The sequence below is a fragment of the Paroedura picta genome, chromosome 7 (genome assembly GCF_049243985.1).
Source record: "Paroedura picta isolate Pp20150507F chromosome 7, Ppicta_v3.0, whole genome shotgun sequence".
Lineage (NCBI taxonomy): Eukaryota > Metazoa > Chordata > Lepidosauria > Squamata > Gekkonidae > Paroedura > Paroedura picta.
Window position 1 is genome coordinate 104220148 of NC_135375.1, and position 20926 is coordinate 104241073.

The 20926-nt window shown below is 48.5% G+C and overlaps 1 protein-coding gene across 2 annotated transcripts in view; it reads left to right on the forward strand.

The window, feature by feature from the left end:
• The window catches only part of ATP6V1A (ATPase H+ transporting V1 subunit A), a 30147-nt gene that overhangs the window by 386 nt on the left and 8835 nt on the right, over positions 1-20926 (forward strand). The window contains exons 1-7 of one of the 2 annotated variants that reach the window (XM_077345887.1): positions 10362-10534; positions 15053-15147; positions 15461-15589; positions 17478-17692; positions 19280-19417; positions 20066-20217; positions 20469-20631. In XM_077345887.1, coding sequence (XP_077202002.1) covers positions 15066-15147; positions 15461-15589; positions 17478-17692; positions 19280-19417; positions 20066-20217; positions 20469-20631 — 879 coding nt within the window. In that variant the 5' untranslated portion in view covers positions 10362-10534; positions 15053-15065. Of the gene's footprint in view, positions 1-10361; positions 10535-15052; positions 15148-15460; positions 15590-17477; positions 17693-19279; positions 19418-20065; positions 20218-20468; positions 20632-20926 lie in introns of those variants that run through there. The other variant, XM_077345886.1, reaches the window with a different exon arrangement.

Below are 20926 nucleotides of genomic sequence, written 5' to 3' on the forward strand. Positions count from 1 at the left end.
GAGGAGAAGCGATTATAGCGCTGGTGTCTGACGCAGCAATCCCCCCCCCCTAAAAAAAGATTTTTTATCTCTTTTCTTATAAGCAGCTCAGGGGGTTATGCCCAGCTTCTTTTATTCCCTTTGCAATTGGGTATTCACCGTCCCCATTAAGGTGGGTGCGGCTGAAAGGGGCAACTCAAGGTCATCTGTTGATTTGTGTGTGTGTTTTAACCAGTGGAGGTTGGGGGATTTGAACCTGGGACTTGCTGGTCCATCAGAGTAGTCGTTTGTTCATCCTGACCTTGATTCCTTTTTGGCTTTGCAAGGGTGCGAACTAGGCAGCCTCCCTCCTAGAAAGCTCAAGAGGTTGGAAGGGAAAGTGGCCTGTGGCCGCTCAGGCAGCATCATGGTTGAGTGGGAATTTGAACCCATGTCTTCCTGAGCCTACTTCTGCAAACTCATCCCTACACCATGCTCTGACTATTCCTCCCGGCTCCTAAAATTACTTGTGTAAGGAACTCAAACCAGGTGCTACATAACTAGATCCAGTACAAGGAGAAGGGCAGAAATCTGCCTGGCCTCTGAAAATCTTTGCCTTTGGTTCTTTTCTCATTTATTACTCTGTCATTAAGAGGAGTAAAGGTCAGGTTTTTTAACAAATTGTCTGAGAAGAGAGAAAAGAGGAACTGAATTTTTGTACCTCACTTTTTACTGAAAGAGTCTGAAAGCAGCTTACAATCACCTACCTTTCCTCTCCCCACAGTAGACACAGTAAGTGAGGCTGAGAGAGACCTGTGACTGGCCCAAGGTCACACAGCTATTTGCACGTGGAGGAGTGGAGAATCTAACTCGGTTTGCCAGATTAGAGGCCGCCACTCTTAATCACTACACCAAGCTGGCTCTCTGCCATTCTATAGATTCTTTCTCTGTTCCTAAGTGGAAAAGATGAATATGGTTTAAGTTCCTGCTAAAAGTGCAATCCTGTGCAGAACTGCTTCTGTCTCAACTGCTGAAAAGGAAAAGTCTGCTGGGCAAATTTGCCTTGGCTTGTGTTGGATTTGTTAGGAACTGCTATGAAATAGCAAATTGTAGTCCTCTTCTTGTAAATTAATAGGAAAAATGAGGAAACCATGACAAGTCCTTGCAGTTTGCTTTCCGGTGGAGAGCTAGTGGGTAAACCAATGACATTTTAAAAGCCCCATCTGGAGGCAGGCTTTCTTCTTTCACTTTTCACTGGAAGCCCATAGTGATCAGAAAGAGCTGTTGTAAAGACCTTCATAGAATAATTTCTACAGGGATAGTTCTAGAGTACTGGGAGGGGGTGGCTTCTAGAACTTCAGACTACATGTTGTTGGGGGGTTAATGGGTGCAGGAGCTGGTCTTCCGGATTTGGAGTCAAGAAGTTCTCCCGTCCCATCAGTTTAGTTAAAAAGGTAAAGGTATCCCCTGTGCAAGCACCGAGTCATATCTGACCCTTGGGGTGACGCCCTCTAGCGTTTTCATGGCAGACTCAATACGGGGTGGTTTGCCAGTGCCTTCCCCAGTCATTACCGTTTACCCCCCAGCAAGCTGGGTACTCATTTTACCGACCTCGGAAGGATGGAAGGCTGAGTCAACCTTGAGCCGGCTGCTGGGATCGAACTCCCAGCCTCATGGGCAGAGCTTTCAGAAAACATGTCGCTGCCTTATCACTCTGCGCCACAAGAGGCTCTTATTCTTATTCAGTTTAGTTAGTGATCTGTTATTTTGTATTGTGCCTTGACTTCTTTTTTAGAGTCCTTGGGGCTGTTATTCAGTAATTACCTCTGGCAGATGAACTGTAAAAAGATAATCCCTCCCCTTTGCCCATAGCCTTGTCTTTTAAGCTTAGGTCTATTTTAATGGAAGTAGAACTTAGCCCAAGGTTGCTGAGCAGTTTATGGCTCCCTGTGGCGTGTTCTTAATGTCTTCCAAAGTCTGTGAAGGATAATTGTGACCCTGACTCCAGCGTCCTGAAGCTGGCTACTGTGAAAGTCTAGGAGTCACGTGCCGTGGGTTGGTGAGGAGATCCTGGGTTTCCCTGGGCAAATTCATTTGAGGGACATTTTTCAGGAACATGTGCAGCTGCATGATATAGGCAGGGTTTTTTTGTTTAGTTTTTTGGTGGTGGGGGAGGGGGAATTAACAGAAGCAGGAAACTACCAATCAAGCAAATCAGACCATTGTTCCATCAAGGTCAGTATTGTCCGTTCCTACTGGCTGATCCTTCCCTCTAAACAGGGAAAGGTTAAAAATGGACAGGGGAAAGGTTGACTGCTTTCCCTCGCTGACCAAAGGCATCCACTGCTTTGCCAGGAACAAGTTGTACGGATGATGAGAAATAGAATTCCGGTGAAGCCCATTCTCAGATGTGTGGCATTTTCCATCCTAAGGAAGCTTAAATTAAGTGCTGCACGGGTGCCTTTGAATCCTGGAAGGACAGAATTTCTAGTTACACATATACTGAACTCTGATGGCTCAGGAACTTAGACACTTTGGCTAATTCAAAGAGCATTCCCAGAGCACTTGAAAATGAATCTCCAGTTGTTCATTATTTGGGGCTGGATAGGATGAAAAAGCCCTGCCTTGGATAGCCCAGGGTTGCCTGACCTGAGTAGATCTCAGGTGCTAAGCAGGGCCAGACCTAGTGAGAACATGGATTGGAGACCACCAAACATTGCTATACAGAGGCAGACAATGGCAAACGGCCTCTGAACATCTCTAGCCTGGAAACCCTACACGGTCCCCATACATAAGCTGTGATTTGATGGCAAAATCCTACATACAGCAGAATGAGGAAAGGGAAGAGGTGGGCATTGCTGTCTGCTTAACAGGTGTTACACAGAAAATATTTGTCTGGCTAGGATTGGCCAGTTTAGAGTCTCCCAGATGGATTGTGGATTCACTGGGTTCGAGTTTGCACCTAAAACCTGTCCCAATAAGCATCTCTGGAGGCAGCTTAACTTGCCTCAAGCAGGTCTCTAGAGAGATGCCCATATACCAGGAGTGGCCAAACTGTGGCTGTCCAGATGTCCATGGACTACAATTCCTATAATCCCCTGGCAAGGGATTATGGGAATCTGGACAGCCACAGTTTGGCCACCCTTGCATATACGCTTTGTAGAAAATAATAATTTGGAAGTCTTCATTTTAAAACTGGTATTGACCGTGACTACAGGTGGGCACCAAGGTGTGGGTGGCAGCTGTATGGCTGGCCAGAATGAAGTTGCCAGTAATGGGCTGGTATTTTTTTTTAATACCAGTATGACCAAACTGGCGTGTAAATAAAAGGGAAACCTCGGCTGAATAGGTTTATTGGGTTCTGTTTATGCAGCAGTGACGTACTAGGTTGTGTGATGCTTTGTGTTGTGTTGTTTTTCTTGATATCATAAATTATGAAGAAGAGGGAAACCATTGATGCTAAATCGCAGCTTCAGAGCTCTGTAATCAGTCACAAAAATTAGAGACTCGCTTATTTTTATAGGTACCAATTTATTAGCTGACCAGGAGAGGAGCAAAATCTTACTCTGTATTAACCACAAATGTGAATACAAGCCTCTGAAAGCCATTTTTGCCATTGTCCAGTCAAACAAATTCAGCTTGCTTGAATTCCAACTAAAATCCAAGCCCAAACAGGTCTCTTTTTTGGTGATGGTATTCACTGCGACTGAGTACTGGCACCTTTGAGAGGGGGACTCTCCCAAATCTTTAAGGGGGGGGGGGAATTCATGGAAATCGGTGCACCCTTTTCCATGAGTACTAGTACTTTAGAAATGAGGCTATGTGACTAATGTTATTAATATAGGAAGCAGATAACTATTTATGGGCCATACTGCTGTCCATCTGGGAGATCTGTGGAACGAGATATTTTAATGCTAAAAGGAGGACATGTGACCCAAAGAATGATTTTTAAAAAATAAATGAATGTAATCAATCAGATTAATCAAGAAGAGCCAGAGTAGTGTAATAGTTAAGAGCAGCGGCCTCTAATCTGGAGAATCAGGTTTGATTCCCGACTCTTTCACATGCAGCCAACTGGGTGACCTTGAGCCAATCACAGTTCTTTCAGCCCCACCTACCTTGCAGGGTATTAGTTGTGGGGAGAGGAAGGGAATATGATTGTAAGCCGTAGGAGTCTCACCTTTGGGTAGACAGCAGTGGGATACAAAACCTTCTTTCTACAAAGCCTTCCTCACAGGATGGCTGTTGTGGGGAGAGGAAGGGGAGGTGATTGTGAGCCACTTTGAGACTCCTTCGGGTAGGGGAAAGCAAGACCAATTCAACGAGGACCAGGCATTTGCCTGAGGCTGACTACAGGTCCCCCTTAGACATCCCCTCCATGGCCTGAACCAGTCTGACTTCTCTAGGGGCCTTAGCTAAGTTACTGTTTCTGTTATATTATTGTTTAAGAAGATTAAGATCATTAAAATTGTGCTATTTAGAACCACTGTTAGAGTATTGTTGTTGTATTTGACTGTTATTCGTTCGTTCCATGTATCCCCTGTGGTATATGTAAACCAACCTGAGCCATATGGAAGGGCGGTATAGAAATCAAATAAGTAAATAAATAAATAGGAATGAAGCTGTAAAAGCAGAAGAAGCAATCATAAATCAGTGTGTATAAACAGTGGATCCTCAATTTGAGGTCACTGCAGACATAGCTTGGCATGATTTCAGAAATGGCTTTCTCTTACTCAGAAAATAATCTCTTGTAAGTGTGGCATACCTTGTACTGACCATGTATTCAGACGGCTGCCCTGACATTATCGTATGGCATGTGTGTAGTATAACCAAGAGATCCTAAGATTGTCAGACTGCCCAGCAAGGGACATTTGGAAGTGGTTTGTCATTACCTGCCCCACGTCATGACCTTGGTATTGCTTGGAGGTCACCCTTCCAAGTGCTAGCCTGGGCCAACCCAATTTAGCTCCCGAGATCTGATGGGATCTCGCTTGCCTGGGCTACCCAAGCCGGGCATCCCACATTTCCATATTCCCCTGTTTCCTTAACACCTTTCTCGGTGAAGCAGTTTGAGATGAGGAACAACCAAAAAATACATTTTCCTTGAACTTGGATTAAGTTTAATTTGGCTCGGAAAAACTGATTTTCTCGTTGAGGCAGAGGACCACTCTTGCGGAAAGGCAGAATGGAAACAATCACATGCTAACTTGCGCACATGATTCTCTGCAATGTTTCAGCATTTATCATTCTCACTGGAACGTCTCCGTTTAGGTCGAGGGGAAAGCATGAGTCAGGATAGAAGGATTAGTTGCGCTTTGTTGTGGGATAACTAGTTTTTGCCCCTGAAGCTACGCTCCAGAAACCTTTGTTCAGAGGGTTCAAAGCACATTGGTCTTGTTTCAGCATGCATGGTCAAAGTCACCCAAATCATATGTGGTAGTGAGCATAGAAAGACTTTCACGGGATAAATTAAATTCTTTATATTCTAGATGGAGCTCTCTGGCTCGCATCAGGAAAGCTGTAAATTGCTTAATTGATACATCGGAATGAACTGGGAATAATTCTTGGCTATTGACTTTTCTTGAGAACTTTGACAGATCACTGACCATCTTATGGAACCAATTTTGATCCCTAATTAGTTTGTTCCTGCAGAATTCTGCAACATGTCCCTGGTTTTGTCTGCTTTCTTAAAAATTGCAACTGCATAGTGGCTGATGCTGAAGAAGAGCTGTATTTTTGCACCTCACTTCTTACTACCCCAAGGAGCCCCAAAGCGGCTTATGATCACCTACCCTTCCTCTTCCCACAAGAGATACCCTGTGAGGTTGGGGAGGCTGACAGAACTGGGACTGGGCCAAGATCACCCAGTAGGCCTCATAGGTCAAAAAAGGGACTCACAATCACCTTCCCTTCCTCTTCCCACAACAGACAACCGGTGAGGTAGGTGAGGCTGAGAGAGCTGGCCCAAGGTTACCCAAGTGGCTGCATGTGGAAGAGGAGAACCCGGTTCTCCAGATTAGAGGCCACTGCTCCTATCTACTACACCACGCTGGCTCACAGTGCTGTGATGCCCTGACCTGGATAGCCCAGGCTAGCCCAACCTTGACAGATCTCAGAAGCTAAGCAGCATCAGCCCTGGTTAGTACTTGGATGGGAGACCAGCAAGGAAGTCCCAGGCCGCTGTGCAGAGCCAGGCAGTGGCCAACCACCCCTGAATGCCTTGCCCTGAAAGCCCTGCAGCAAAGGTAGCCAAACTGTGCTTCCCCAGATGTCCATGGACTGCCATTACCATGGGTCCCTGTTGGGACCCATGGTAATGGCAGTCCATGGACATCTGGAGAGCCACAGCTTGGCCTGCCCCTCCCTTATGAGTCAGCTGCGACTTGATGGCATTTTCTACCACCACATCTGCCCTGCTGCTTCAGGCTTTTTGAGTGGCTGAGTTAAGATGTTAAGAGAGAGTTGCATTTATTACGGGCAGTCAGTTTGTCCAAGTCACTTATTCTCATTTGAAATGGTTTGAAGAAGAAGAAGAGTTGGTCCTTATATGCCACTTTTCTCTTAGGCTGAAACCTAACAGCAGATGCCTCACCAAAGCTCCCTCATATAGAAGAAGAAGAGTTGGTTCTTATATGCCACTTTTCCCTACCCGAAGGAGTCTCAAAGCGGCTTACAGTCGCCTTCCCTCTCCTCTCCCCACAACAGACACCCTGTGAGGGAGGTGAGGCTGACAGAGCCCTGATATCACTGCTCGCTCAGTGGTGAGCCCAAGGTCACCCAGCTTGCAGAATCTAACTCAGCTTGCCAGATTAGAAGTACACACTCCTGATCACTACATCAAACTGGCTCTCAAACTGGTCTTAAGTTCGAAACGATAATCAAATGTGCTTTATCTCTGAGGGCGTCGACATTGGCCAACCGTGGAAGAGCTGAATTTGAGGCCACAAGGACCTTCAGAGGCCAACAATAAGGTTGGGGCATTGGACAAAGGGAGCTTGGACTCATGCCTCCGAGGGGCCTTCTCTCACACCCCAACAGTCCTGCTGGTGTCAAAGTCGATGCTGGACTCAAATGAAACAATCAGATCAATAGCAGTACTTACCACAGCCGGCTAAAGCAGAATCACTATTTTTATTTAATTTGTCTTTGCAAAAATGTTGATTTTCATTCCTCCAGCCCTAATGCACGGCAAATTCATTGTCTCTAAATGCATCCGATGAAAATAAATCTTACCGATAACCAGTCTTACCGATAACAAGTAGAGCCAGTTTGGTGTAGTGGTTAGGAGTGCGGACTTCTAGTCTGGCATGCCAGGTTCGATTCTGCACTGCCCCACATGCAGCCAACTGGGTGACCTTGGGCTCGCCATAGCACTGATAAAACTGTTCTGACTGAGCAGTAATATCAGCGCTCTCTCAGCCTCACCCACCTCATAGGGTGTCTGTTGTGGGGAGAGGAAAGGGAAGGCAATTGTAAGCCACTTTGAGACTCCTTCGGGTAGGGAAAAGCAGCATATAAGAACCAACTCTTCTTCTTCTATATGATGGAGCTTTGGGGAGGCATCTGCTCTTAGGTTTCGGCCTGCTTTTCTGATGGGCGGTATTTATTTTGTTTTGATTGATTTGTTCAAATTGTTGACCACCCCACCCTGCAAGCAGAGGTACCTCCAGAGTCAAAAGGTTGAAAAAGGCTGATCTATACTGTTTATTTCCATTAGTGATGTCTAGCTTTGGGAAAGTCTGTGGTTCAGCAGCAGATCCTCTGCTTAATATGCAGAAGATCCCAGGTTCAATCCCCAGCATCTCCAGTTAAAAAAAGGTAGGTAGTAGGTGATAATGAAAGACCGAGTCTAGAGATGGACCTCTAATGATCTTGATGGACCAGTGGTCTTCTTCAGTATTGGGGAGCTTTATATTTCTTCAACTCTGTTCCTTAGGAGAACTTGACAGAAGGAAAGTCACCCCATGCGCTGTTAAGTTTAGACTACACCACAGAGGTGGTGCGAATTTAACTTTCCATAACAGTGCTCCTGCAGCTGTTACACAAGATTTCACGATGCCAAAGGTTCATGCCCATATGTTTGCCCCTGATAATCAACAAAGGAAGAATACACTTGAAAACCTGTGTTAGATTCGAGCAGCCTCCTTTTTCTGGAGGTGGAAGAGCCAACTGTGGCACACCATGAAAGCTTCTACTCCTGTAGAGATGTGAAACAAGAAGGGGTGGGAAACTAGGTCATGGTGATTTGGCAACAATGCATATATTTTTTTTAAAAACGGTGTTCCTCATTTAGGCTGGTTTTCAGAATTCTGACAGTACAGTCATGCTAGGAGTGGCGCTGACAATTGTCCGATGCACCGTGGCACAGACGGCAACAGGGATTTCTGCCTGTAGAGCATGACTTTCTCACCTCTGCTTTCTCATAGCAGCCCAGAATGCTTCCAAAGTCCTGCTCTCAGAGGGATCCCCTGACTCGGAGGCAGTGTTTGGGGCTGTGGTGGGAGGGGGGAAAGTGTTGTGCCTCACTGTTGGAAATTGAAGCCCGTTCCACACACAATAGATAATGCACTTTCAATGCACTTTAGAAGTAGATTTTCCTGTTCTGCACAGGAAAATCCAGCTGCCAAAGCACATTGAAAGTGCACTATCCTATGTGTGCAGAATGGGCCTGATTGTCTCCCCCCCCCCCAACCATATTATCACTTGGCCGGATCCAAGCCACTGACTTCTTCCTCCCAGTGAGTCGTCAAGCTCCACGCAATTCTGTCGGGCCAGCTTCAGAGCTGCTGAAGGGAATTCCACACTGCTCAAACTAAAGAGGAATCGCGTAGCTCAGTGGCAGAGCATAACTCTTTGGTTGTGCCTCTCTAGGTCTCGGAGGCTACTCAGGGATGAGAAGGACCTCTGGGGCCGTGGAGATACAGTTCAGGTTGGAGTGGCCTGGTTGCATTCAGGCAGGTTCATGTGTCCGTGGGTGGAATATCTCACAGCGTGAGAACTCTTGTTCCTTAGTATGTGTCTTTTTCAACCTTTGGACTGCGGAGGAGCCCCTGAAATAATTGTTCAGGCTTCGAGGCGGGCCGTGCCTCCCTGCCACACACCCCAGAAGTGGCGGCACTACCCACGTTAACAGGCAGGCTTGAGGAGACCTGGGAGAGGGAGGGAGGGGAGAGACAGGAGGTGGTTTAAGGTGGGAGCAGGCTCCGCCCCCTCCCAGGCACAGAAACCACGAGAGAGTGGGGAAGGGGAGCAATGGAAGAGGCCAGTTCCCTAGCTTGTGGCTGAGGCGGGAAGGGAAACAAGATATGCGGAGGTTGCCACAGGTACTACCGCAGGGCAATAACAGTCAGAAATCCGACAGTGATGGAAGTGGTTGTGGTCCATAGCAGCACTGGTCCCGCTCCAAGTTTGTATCTAGAACAAGGGGGGAGGGTTCCACTTGGATGCCTCTGTCTTTCCAACCACTTGCAAAGAAAACAGAGGCATCTGGAGGCTTCAGCTTACGAGAACACAACTGTGGACCGTTCATGCCAGTGGCATTCATCAAGATGCGAAGTTTTGATATGCTTGTCAGTTCTTCTGCTCTGTGCATGCTGCCTGTGGTGATGGACCACTCCTCCCAAGAAGCCACTGATGGAGGCTCTTCTTGCCGTCATCGACGGTCCTTTGGCAGAATGGAGTGTGTCGATATTGGCTATTGTGAGTTTTCCAGGTTGTGCAGCCATCATCTGGTCGATTTAGTTCCAGACATTTTGCCAGTAAGGTGGCTGGCATCTTCAGAGGTAGGACATGGCAAGATGGGAATCTCTCTCTCCCCCTCCCCATGCTAAAGTGTGGCACGTTGGCATGGAAAGATTCCCACCTTGCCGTTTCCTACCTCGGGAGACGCCAGCCACCATTACTGGCGAAATGTCAGGGCAGCTTTTTCCAAGCCTTTTTTCAGGCTTTGGGGGGCCCCAGAAGTGGTGACACGCCCCTCCAGAGAAGTGAGCGAGGACGTAAGATGCCGGAGCCAACCAATCCAATCAACCGGTCATTTACTGTTTCCTTTGTGGGGAAAGAGTTGGATACACACTTTTCTTGGATGCTTTAGGATGCTTTGGGCTGATCCTGCGTTGAGCAGGGGGTTGGACTAGATGGCCTGTGTGGCCCCTTCCAACTCTATGATTCTGTGAAAGAGGCTCGGCCTCTGGAGCAACAGGGGAAGTGGGCTCCAGTGACATCTAGTGGTATCAGCAGCCATCTGAACCCCTGGGGAGCTCTCGCGGAACCCTGAGGTTCCACGGAGCCCCGGTGGGAAATCCCTGCATCCAGGACTACAACCTCAAGCGGCTGGTTGGCCTTTGCAGCAGTGCTGTTGAGGAGAGGCGGATGAGTCATCAGATCAGGTGACTCTTCCTAGTCAGAGAGCAGAACTGAATCCTCGGCTCTCCGGGTGCTGCTCAGCAATTCCTTCCTCTTCTGGCTCTGCGTGGCCGAAGGCAGCCTTTTGCTGCTAGATTCCCCAGGCCTCGGGTTTTCGGCAGTGCTTCCTACAGTGGCTGGATTTTGAACAAGAATTCTTACTCCTGGCAAGGTAAGGATGCCTTGGGCATTTCTCCCAAAGACAGCTTTGAGGACGATCGCTTCTGAGAAGAGGCAGATCAATTGAGAGGAGATTGAGCTTTTAATTCAGAAATCAGGTTTGGGGGCGGGGGGGGGGGGACTGGCGTAACGTTTCCCCACTTTTTGAAATCACAGGTGAAATGCTAGTGGCCTTCCCTGCCTCTGGTCAGCAATATACACCAAGGTTAAAAAAAGGGAAATCCTACATGAAAAAGGACCTGGGTTTGGGATGTTTTTGTTCGGGCGCTAAGGTTGCCAGGTTCCCCCCTGGTTACCAGCAGGGGATGGGGGGGGGGGGTAAGGTTGCTGTATACAGGGTGGGGAACTCCTGGAGATTTTGGGGGAGGAGCCTGCAGAGGACAAAGACTTCATTGGGGCTACATTGTCATAGAGTCCCCTTTTTCTCCAGGGGGTCTTGTCTCTGCAGTCTAGAGGTGAGCTGCAATTCCCTAGATCCCCAGACCCCACCTGGAGGCCGGCATCCCTATCAGGGGCTGAGCAGTAGAACGGACATTTAGGACGCCTAATACCTGATGCAACTGAGTCAGCCGTGGCAGGGTTAAAACTCCTATTCACGCCGTGGCATATCTCGAAGGCAGACGTCCGTGTTCTCGGTTTTGCATCTGCTGTGCCTGGATGAGAAACGCCCGCAGACGGAGGGCACATTGTTTCTAGAAGTGCATTTCACTTTCATTGCTGTAGGCTGCTGAAGCAACGGCTTACTGTGGCGAGTAATAACAGGCTGGGTTGGTCAAGAAATGGAACCTGTTGCTTTGTATGCCACTTGCTGCGTAGCTCTACAGTGCCTGTCCTCGGTCTTCGTCCCCTCTTGAGGTTTGGAGGTCCACTCCTCCACTGCCTCTTTAACCAGTGCCTAAGGCAGGGGTAGTCAAACTGCGGCCCTCCAGATGTCCATGAACTACAATTCCCAGGAGCCCCCTGCCAGCGAATGCTCTCTGTTCTTTTTAAATGTACGTTTTGAATCAGGTCAGTGTTTGTGCAGTGTTCAAAATGGACACCTTAATGGAAAGAACACCGATCTTTGCCACGTTCTTCTGTGCTCCTGTAGTTTCACCTGGCCTGCCCAAGAAGTGGATTTATGGAGTCCCATGCATGGGGAGGCCACTCCGTGCAGTTGGGAACAGGGTGGGATTTCCGCTTTCTGTATCTTCCATCCTAAAACTATGGTAGCCAAATGCTTTAGCCCCCTTTCCCCTCAACCCTTGTCACTTTTCATCCTACAGTTCTAGGAAGTGCCAGGAGAGCCAGTTTGGTGTACTGGTTAGGAGTGTGGACTTCTAATCTGGCATGCCAGGTTCGATTCTGCACTCCTCCACATGCAACCAGCTGGGTGACCTTGGGCTCGCCACGGCACTGATAAAATTGTTCTGACCGAGCAGTGATATCAGGGCTCTCTCAGCCTCACCCACCCCACAGGGTGTTAGTTGTGGGGAGAGGAATGGGAAGGCGACTGTAAGCCGCTTTGAGCCTCCTTCGGGTAGGGAAAAGCGGCATATAAGAACCAACTCTTCTTCTTCTTCTAATTTGCCAAGCCTGTTTTGATTCCACCCCTACCCCCACGTGCAGCCAGCTGGGTGACCTTGGGCTCGCCACAGGACTGATAAAGCTGTTCTGACTGAGCAGGAATATCAGGGCTCTCTCAGCCTCACCTGCCTCATAGGGTGTCTGTTGTGGGGAGAGGAAAGGAAGGTGATTGGAAGCTGCTTTGAGACTCCTTCGGGTAGAGTAAAGTGTCATATAAGAACCAACTCTTCTTCTTCTTCAGTAATATCAGGGCTCTCTCAGCCTCACCTCCCTCACAGGGTGTCTGTTGTGGGGAGAGGAAAGGGAAGGCAACTGTAAGCCACTTTGAGACTCCTTCAGGTAGAGAAAAGTGCCATATAAGAACCAACTCTTCTTCTTCTTCAGTAATATCAGGGCTCCCTCAGCCTCACCTCCCTCACAGGGTGTCTGTTGTGGGGAGAGGAAAGGGTAGGCGACTATAAGCCACTTTGAGCCTCCTTCGGGTAGAGAAAAGCGGCATCTAAGTACAAACTCCTCTTCTTCAGTAATATCAGGACTCTCTCAGCCCTGCCTTCCTCACAGGGTATCGGTTGTGGGGAGAGGAAAGGAAAGGTGTGACTGTAAGGTATTTTGAGACTCCTTTAGGTAGAGAAAAGTGGCATGTCAAAACCAGCTCTTCTTCTTCTTGGGGGTCAGAAAGGGGAAGGAGAGGTTGTGGTAAAGATCATGGCTTCCACAGCCAATACCTAGGATCCCGTCCAGTCTACCAATAATACATCAATGGTGAACTGTCACACCCTGTCACACCCTGCCGATGTTACCATGAGTTGCAACCTGGCAGCGCATTCTTCTTATCCTGCAGGGTAGGTCAATACTGACAACTTATCTAAGGCCCTCCAGGGAGTGAACTCTGAACCAGGGAATTCTCTCTCACAGCTCCAACTCTCAGCTGTCCCATCTTAGCAGTGACACCTAATCTGGAAGGCTCGAAATCCCTATTTCCAAGCTGTAGGAAAGGATATAGGGTCAGTTCAGGGAAGCTGCTGCCATAAACTGGTTAATATAGTTGAACGGATAATCTGGTTAACACAAGGCCAAATGGTTCCTTCTCCCACTTATCCAGTGTGGGAGAATCCAGATTCCAGGATATTTCATAAGCTGGTCGAGCTAACTTGGCTGTAGAGTGTCCATAAGTGGGTGGCCACTTCTACTTTGTTGTGCAGAGGTCTCGGCCTCCTGTTCCCATGCTGAATGACAGCTGAAGGGGAGAACCTGCCCAAGCACAATAGTTTGAAAATGTATTAGTGGGTGACTTCCTCTTTAGGTAACTTATGCTCAAGAAATTTTAGCTAGCGGGATGTCCGTTGGATGGCAGGTCAAGCAACAGGGGTTGGCTTCAGGACAGCCAAAAACAGGTTGGATGCCTGCCCTTGAGCCTGCGCTGGTGTTCGGCTGTTGATACCTGGAGATACTCATACCAGTAATAATAGCTGAATTTTTGTTCCCTAGCTTTTACTACCCAAAGGAGTCTTGGAGTAGCTCACAACCATATTCCCTCCCTCTCTCCACAACGGATACCCTGTGAGATAGAGGAAGCTGAGAGAGCTCTGACAGAACTGGGACTGACCCAAGGTCACCCAGCTGGCTGCATGAGGAAGAGTGGGGAATCGAACCTAGTTCTCCAGATTAGCGGCTGCCCCTCTTAGCCACTGTACCAGCGGTGGCCAAACTGTGGCTCTCCAGATGTCCATGGACTACAATGCCCATGAGCCTCTGCCAGCTTCATGGGGAAGGACCTTCTATTGCAGCCTTTTCTAATTGTTGGCAATCACGGATGAAGCCGCATGAGAGGCCTTCTGTACATTCCTGCTCCTGACGGAGAACAAAAGAAAGCTTTCAAAGCTGCCTCCACTTGTGACGTTCTTGGGGCTATTTCAGGAAGTACATTGGAAGTAGAGCCCAGCCTTCTGTCCTGCTCTGCCTAAATTCTTGGTCTGCAGGGGTGATTAAGGAGATTGCAGGGGAGGCCACGACCTTTGTGATAACGAAGGCCTTCCATGTGTAAGAGTAGCTGCATAGCCAAGCTACCCAAATGACAACTGCTTAGATCAGTGGTTCTCAACCTGGGGGTCAAACGACCCTTTCACAGGGGTCGGGGCAAGGCAAGCAGCTTGGCTGGGGAGTGGCCACCATGCACACGACAGCCTTGTGGGGTAGATCGAGAGAGTGTCTGAAAAAGCAGCGAAAAAGAGCGAGATTGGCATGGTGGGAAAAAAGGCAGAACTGAACTGAGAAACCCCGGGGGGGAAACAATTTATATACCAATGGATCTTCACGCCATGGGTCAGTTTCGGCTTCATTTCTGTGAAAGAACGCTTGCATAATTTCATGGTTGGGGGTCTCCACAATATGAGGAACTGTATTAAAGGGCTGCGGCATTAGGAAGGTTGGGAACCACTGGGTTAGACGGTTGCTGGTCATGGCTTGAGAGCCAGAGGGATGTAGTGGTTAAGCGTGGTGGACTCTGAACTGGAGAACCAGGTTTGATTCCCCTCTCCTCCTCCAGCTGCAGCCAGCTGAATGACCTCGGCCTAGTGACAGTTCTCTTAGAGCTGTTCTTGCAGTGCCATTCTCTTAGAGCTCTCTTGAACCCCACCTACCTCCAAGTTGCTTGGAGACTTCTTTGGGTAGTGAAAAGCGGGTTTTAGAAATAATGCTTTTCTTCTTTCCTCTTCCTTTTCCTTTTCTCCTCCCTCTTCTTTCCTCTCCCTCTCTCTCTTTCTCTTCCTCCTCCTCTTCCTTCCCCCTAATCCGAGGCTACAGAACAAAGGAAATGCAAGGTTTGCTAGAAAATGACAGATGCTGTCCTTATCAATACATTGTTTGAAGTCTGAAGTCATAATGGGGGGAAAAAACCCAAACCCTAATATTTTCTTTCTCTTCTGCCCTCTCCCCTGTTTAATAGGAGAACAGTTAAGATGGATTTCTCCAAGCTTCCAAAAATCCGTGATGAAGACCGAGAGAGCGCATTTGGCTATGTCCATGGCGTCTCTGGACCTGGTAAGTGCTTCTTCGTTCAGCTTTTCTCATAGTGAGTTGATGCGCCCATGTGGTAGAGACTGTCAAGCACTGGGCCCCTTGGGCAGGTGTGCAATGCAGAGTTTTGGAGACATATTGTCACCTAGCATCGTGCCCTTATGCTATTTCAGAATCGTGTTCACCTTGTCTGTCTTGCTCCCTATAAGTTTTCCGACTCTCCAGAGCAAACATTGAAGATGATATTTGCTTAAGACATTAATGTGATGCCTCTGGATTATGCCTTGCTGCCACAGGGTGGGAAATGACAGCTGCCTCTGTTTTTCCTTCTCCCCAGTGGTCACTGCCTGCAACATGTCAGGCGCTGCTATGTACGAGCTGGTTCGAGTCGGCCACAGCGAACTGGTGGGAGAGATTATCCGGCTGGAGGGCGACATGGCAACTATCCAGGTGTACGAAGAAACCTGTATCCTTTCTTTTGAGGGCAGTTTCTGCTTTGAGAAGAAACAGTGTATGCAGGGCTTCCTAGGAGAGGAGGGTGATTTTGGGGGGACAAACAAACGGAATAGGATATAACATCAAGGGCTTTCCCAGCCTGAACCAACTGGCTGGTGTGGGTTTTCCGTGATCTGGTAGTTTTAGTCACTGGCGTCTTCAGAGGTAGGACACGGCAAGATGATTAGATTCTGCTTGAATATACTTTGGCACAGGAGAGATTCCCCTCTTGCCCCGGAGGGCTGGACCAGAATGAATGGGATGAAATTAATTCAAAATAAATTCTGTCTAAACCTCTGGATTAAGTTCCTGATAGTTAGAGCAGTTTCTCAGTGGAACAGGCTTCCTCAGGAGGTGGTGGGTTCTCCATCTTTGGAGATTTTTAAGCAGAGGCTGGATAGCCATCTGACGGAGAGGCTGATTCTGTGAAAGCTCAAGGGGGTGGCAGGTGGCAGTGGATGAGTGATTGGGATGTGAGTGTCCTGCATGGTGCAGGGGGTTGGACTAGATGACCCATGAGGTCCCTTCCAACTCTACGATTCTATGAGTCTCTTGCCACATCCTGCCTCTGAAGATTGTAGCCACAGTTTACTGGCGAAACATCAGGGACTTAAAATTACCACCCAGCCCAGAATAGCCACAGCCACCAGCAAACTGAATAGGCTCCGTTCCATTCAGTGCCGAGGACACTTCTGCATTACCCTTATCTCCGATGATAACACAGCTGTGTTTCTGGACAAGGAGGAATTTCTTTACTCATTGACAGTCCTATTGTGTTCCATAGTTAACAGATGGTTGGACAGGCACTTTCAGTTTGATTCGGCTTCCTGGCCAGAGTGTGACTCTCCAGATATCTATGGACTACAATAACCATAAGCCCCTGCCAGCATGGGCTCATGGTTATTGATTGATTAATTAATTGTATTTCTTAACTGCCCTTCCTTTCAGCTCTGAGTGGTTTATATCAAACATAGAGGCAGGCACAGCATCATTCATGACATTGAGAAAAAACAGTAACCGTGGTATTAACTGGTGTTTCTGTAACATTTTGTGTAACATTTTCATATAATAATTCCAAACAACGTTAACTTGCTCTCTATGACTCCATAAGTAGATCGGTTCAAGATTCAGTACATGGGTAAGGGTTTTGTGGAGGCTCAGTAGGTGTCGTTGGTTTGGTCGACCTCAACCAAATGCCTGGCCCTGCAGAACTGTGGAAGTTCAGGCAGGGCCCTGATTTCTTCTGGGAGTTCCTTCCACCAGGTGTGGGCCAGGATGGAGAAAGCACTTGCCCTGGCTGAGGTCAGACATGTTTCTTTAGGGCCAGGGATCACCAGCCAGTTGGAAGTGGCTGAGTGTAGAGCTCTTTGGAGGGTGTAGGCAGAGAGGCGGTCGCTCGGGTACCCTGGGCCCAGACCGCATATGGCCTTAAAGGTGATCACCAAAACCTTAAGTCTGATCTGGAATTCGACTGGCAACCAGCACAGTTATTGGAGAATAGGCTGGATGTGAGATCTTCACGGTGTTGCTGGGAGGACTCTGGCCGCTGTATTCTGGACCAGTTGTAGTTTCCAGATCAGGGATAAGGGTAGGCCAGCATAGAACGAGTTGCTGAAGTCCTTCTCTCCCAACAGCCCCTCCTTAACAATTGGTAGAAAGTGTGAGGGCAGTTGCTAGATTTCTTTGTGGTCCAGCATGGTGGGGGTGGTACCTTAGTGCAGGGGTAGTCAATCTGTGATCCTCCAGATGTTCATGGACGACAATTCCCATGAGCCCCTGCCAGCAAATGCCCATGGACCAACATTTTCTGGCTCATGCGCCACCACCGTCCCAGGAATGCTTTTCCTCAACCGGTCCAGCTGGCGTTTCCGTTGGAGACCCCGTCCTGCGCACCGGCAAGCCCTTGTCGGTAGAGTTGGGGCCTGGCATCATGGGAGCCATTTTTGACGGCATCCAAAGGCCACTGACAGACATCACCGCCCTCACCCAAAGCATCTACATTCCCAGAGGAGTCAACGTGACGGCTCTCAGCAGAGACCTCAAGTGGGATTTTGCACCAGTCAAAAACCTGCGGGTAAGTCATGAAGGAAGCTTGAATGAACTGAACGCCATAGTTGAACTGTGACTTGCCTTTCTAAGTTGTCTGTTTTTGTTGTTTCAAAGTATCAAATAGGAGTTCCCCAGCCTTTTCCAGCCTTTTCCAGCTTGCAGATGTCTTTGGACTTTTGATTCAATGTGTTGGGCGCAGCCACAAAATGGCCACCACAAGAGGTGGAGCCAGTGACAAAATGGCTGCCCCAGTGTACTGTAAGCAGGAAAAACTTGACCTAGGGGCTAAATAATGAGAAACATGATGAAAAACATATAGAGCACTCTTGATAGGTTCAGTAGAGATAATATCCTTTAATGGTCTGTGCGTTTCATGGCAGTATGGACGTTCAGTCTGCCTACAACATTCTTCTGTGTCTCCCGCAGTATACGTCGGCCTACAGTCAGCATCCGCAAGCAAGCCTGTTTTGATTTTAAACCTTCCTCAGTGTGAATTACAACAGGCCTACAGGAGTCAAGGACATTTATGGCAGCTCCCACCCTTCCCTGAACTTCTTCTAGCTTAAGCTCAGCTCTTTGTTTTTCAGATTGCTTCTCGTTGTTTACCCTGCATGGGGTTTCCCCTGCTTATTGTAATCACTGTGAATCCCATTTGTGTCCATGGGTTTTTTTTACTGTCAGTGGTGCAGTGAAGAGTCTTGTGCTGTGGTGGCAGGCAGCTGTTGCCAAAGTCACCTTTTTTTTCAGATTCTGCAAAACCAATCAAATCACAAACAGCCAGCCAGCAGCCTTGCTGGTCAAAAGGCCCACCTGGCCCCACTTACTTTCCAAACAACACATGGTGGGGACCCAGAAAAGTGTTGGAAGGTGCCATGGTCCCCATGGGCGCCGTGTTGGGGACCCCTGCTATAGACCGTGACAGGACATATCAAAGACACCAACTCACCATGGCATCTAGGAATTTCATTGTGGTGCCTAGGTTTTTTTGTGCGTATGGTAGCTTCTAATGATGATTTCCAATGAAATTCCTAGATGCCAATGGGATTGTACATAACCCTGAAGGTCAAAATATAAGCCTGGCTCAAAAATTATGGAGCTGTCCTCTAGAACCTGAGAAAATCTGTAAGTGGAATACGTCATAAGATTTTGCAAGACTGACTATGAAATGCCAAATGTCCAATAGCTGCTGTTAATTGTAGGCTCTTCCATATTTGCGTGTTTAATGGCTTTTTAATTGGTTTGAGATTTTTTTCTTTCCCACAAGTGTTTTGCTCCCCCGGTTGGTTGATTTGATATTGCTTTGTACGACTCGCGTAAAAACCTACAAGTTAAACCTGCAGGGAGAGATGCCGGACATCCGACGATGTAATATCAAGTCACTCAGGGATGCACAACATGCAGAAAAGCGGCAGCAAAGCAACAGAGATGCACAAGCAACAGAAATGAAAATGCGGGCGAGTCCTGTGCTGTGCATGGTGCCACTGACACGGGAGAACAGAGGGGTTTTCTGGTAGAAGGTTCACAAAGTCCTTAGGGGTTCTCAAGGGCCACAAGTGAAGTTGCAAAGTAAGATGTGCATTTTATTAGCAGGCCGGGTTTTTTGCCATTGCAGGTCGGCAGTCACATCACCGGGGGCGATATTTATGGCCTCGTCAATGAGAACTCCCTCATCAAGCACAAGATCATGCTGCCTCCGCGGAACAGGGGCACGGTGACGTACATTGCTCCGCCTGGGAACTACGATGCCTCTGTAAGCGTTTCTCCTAACTAAGTCGGGGCCTGTGTTCTGTTCTGGAGTGCAGATCCTATTATGGCCGCCAAACAAATGACCTCCATTTGCTCTGCCTGAAAGATGCCCAAGCTTTCAATCCAGGGGAAGCAACTGAAGGATGCTGTCCACATGCTCTTGTAGGCTTACTCTCTCTCCCCCCCCCAAAAAAAAAAGAGGAAGGGAGAAAGACCACCCCAACCTGTGCATGCCTGTATCCGCAGCCAAGAGCCAGCGTGATGTCATGGTTAAGACCAGCAGCTTCTAATCTAAAGAACCAGGTTGGATTCCTCACCCCCACATGCATTGAGCTAGGTGACCTTGGGCCAGTCACAGTTCTCTCAGAGCTCTCTCAGCCCCACCTCCCTCACAGGACGTCTGTGGTGGGGAGAGGGAGAGATAGGCAATTGTAAGCCCCCCTGTGACACACAAGGCCTGCTAGGTGACCTTGGGCCAGTCACAGTTCTCTCAGAGCTCTCTCAGCCCCACCTCCCTCCCAGGGTGTCTGTTGTGGGGAGAGAATGGCTTCAAGCCATCAAAAATGGCTGCAGGGACTGCCCTCCTATCCCAGTGCAGAAGCCAGCAGTAGATTTCTAGCCATTTTACTTTTTGCTTTCTTTTCTGCCGCAGGATGTTGTGCTGGAACTGGAATTTGAGGGTGTGAAGGACAAGTTCACTATGGTCCAGGTGTGGCCCGTGCGGCAGGTCCGTCCCGTCACTGAGAAGCTGCCTGCCAATCATCCCCTCCTCACCGGTCAGAGAGTCCTAGATGCCCTCTTCCCGTAAGTGCTGAGGATGGCGACGAGATCCAAGTTCTGTTGGGTGAACGGTGCCAGGTTTTCCCAATGCTGACTCTCAACATAAAGGACACCCTGATGAACGGCTCTGAAGTTGGGAGCTCCTCCCACCGGAAAGGGCTGATTTGCATACGACCTGCTTCAACCAATGGGATGGGAGGTGCTTACCTTCTGCCCATCATTCATGATTTCTTCTGGGCCAAATATGAACCTGGCCTGTCCTTTTCTTTGCCCAGGTGCGTCCAGGGAGGCACGACAGCGATCCCGGGGGCTTTTGGCTGCGGAAAGACCGTGATTTCGCAGTCCCTGTCCAAGTATTCAAACAGTGATGTCATCATCTACGTGGGCTGTGGAGAACGAGGAAACGAAATGTCTGAAGTGCTGAGAGACTTCCCAGAGGTCAGTGTCTGGTACGGAATTCCTATGGAAGTCAGCCCAGGGGTGGCCAAACGACGACTCTTCAGAGGTCCATGAACTACAATTCCCATGAGCCTCTGCATGCTGGCAGAGGCTCATGGGAATTGTAGTCCATGGGCCTCCAGGGAGCCACAGTTTGGCCACCCCTTGTCTCGGCTCTTAGGCTTCTGTCTGTGCCGTTGAATCCTGCCACAACAACAAAAGTGCTGTTAGTTCATTGCGCAGTAGACCCTGTTTGATTTCACAGCAGTGAAGGAGAGCTGAGTGGGGAATTGCT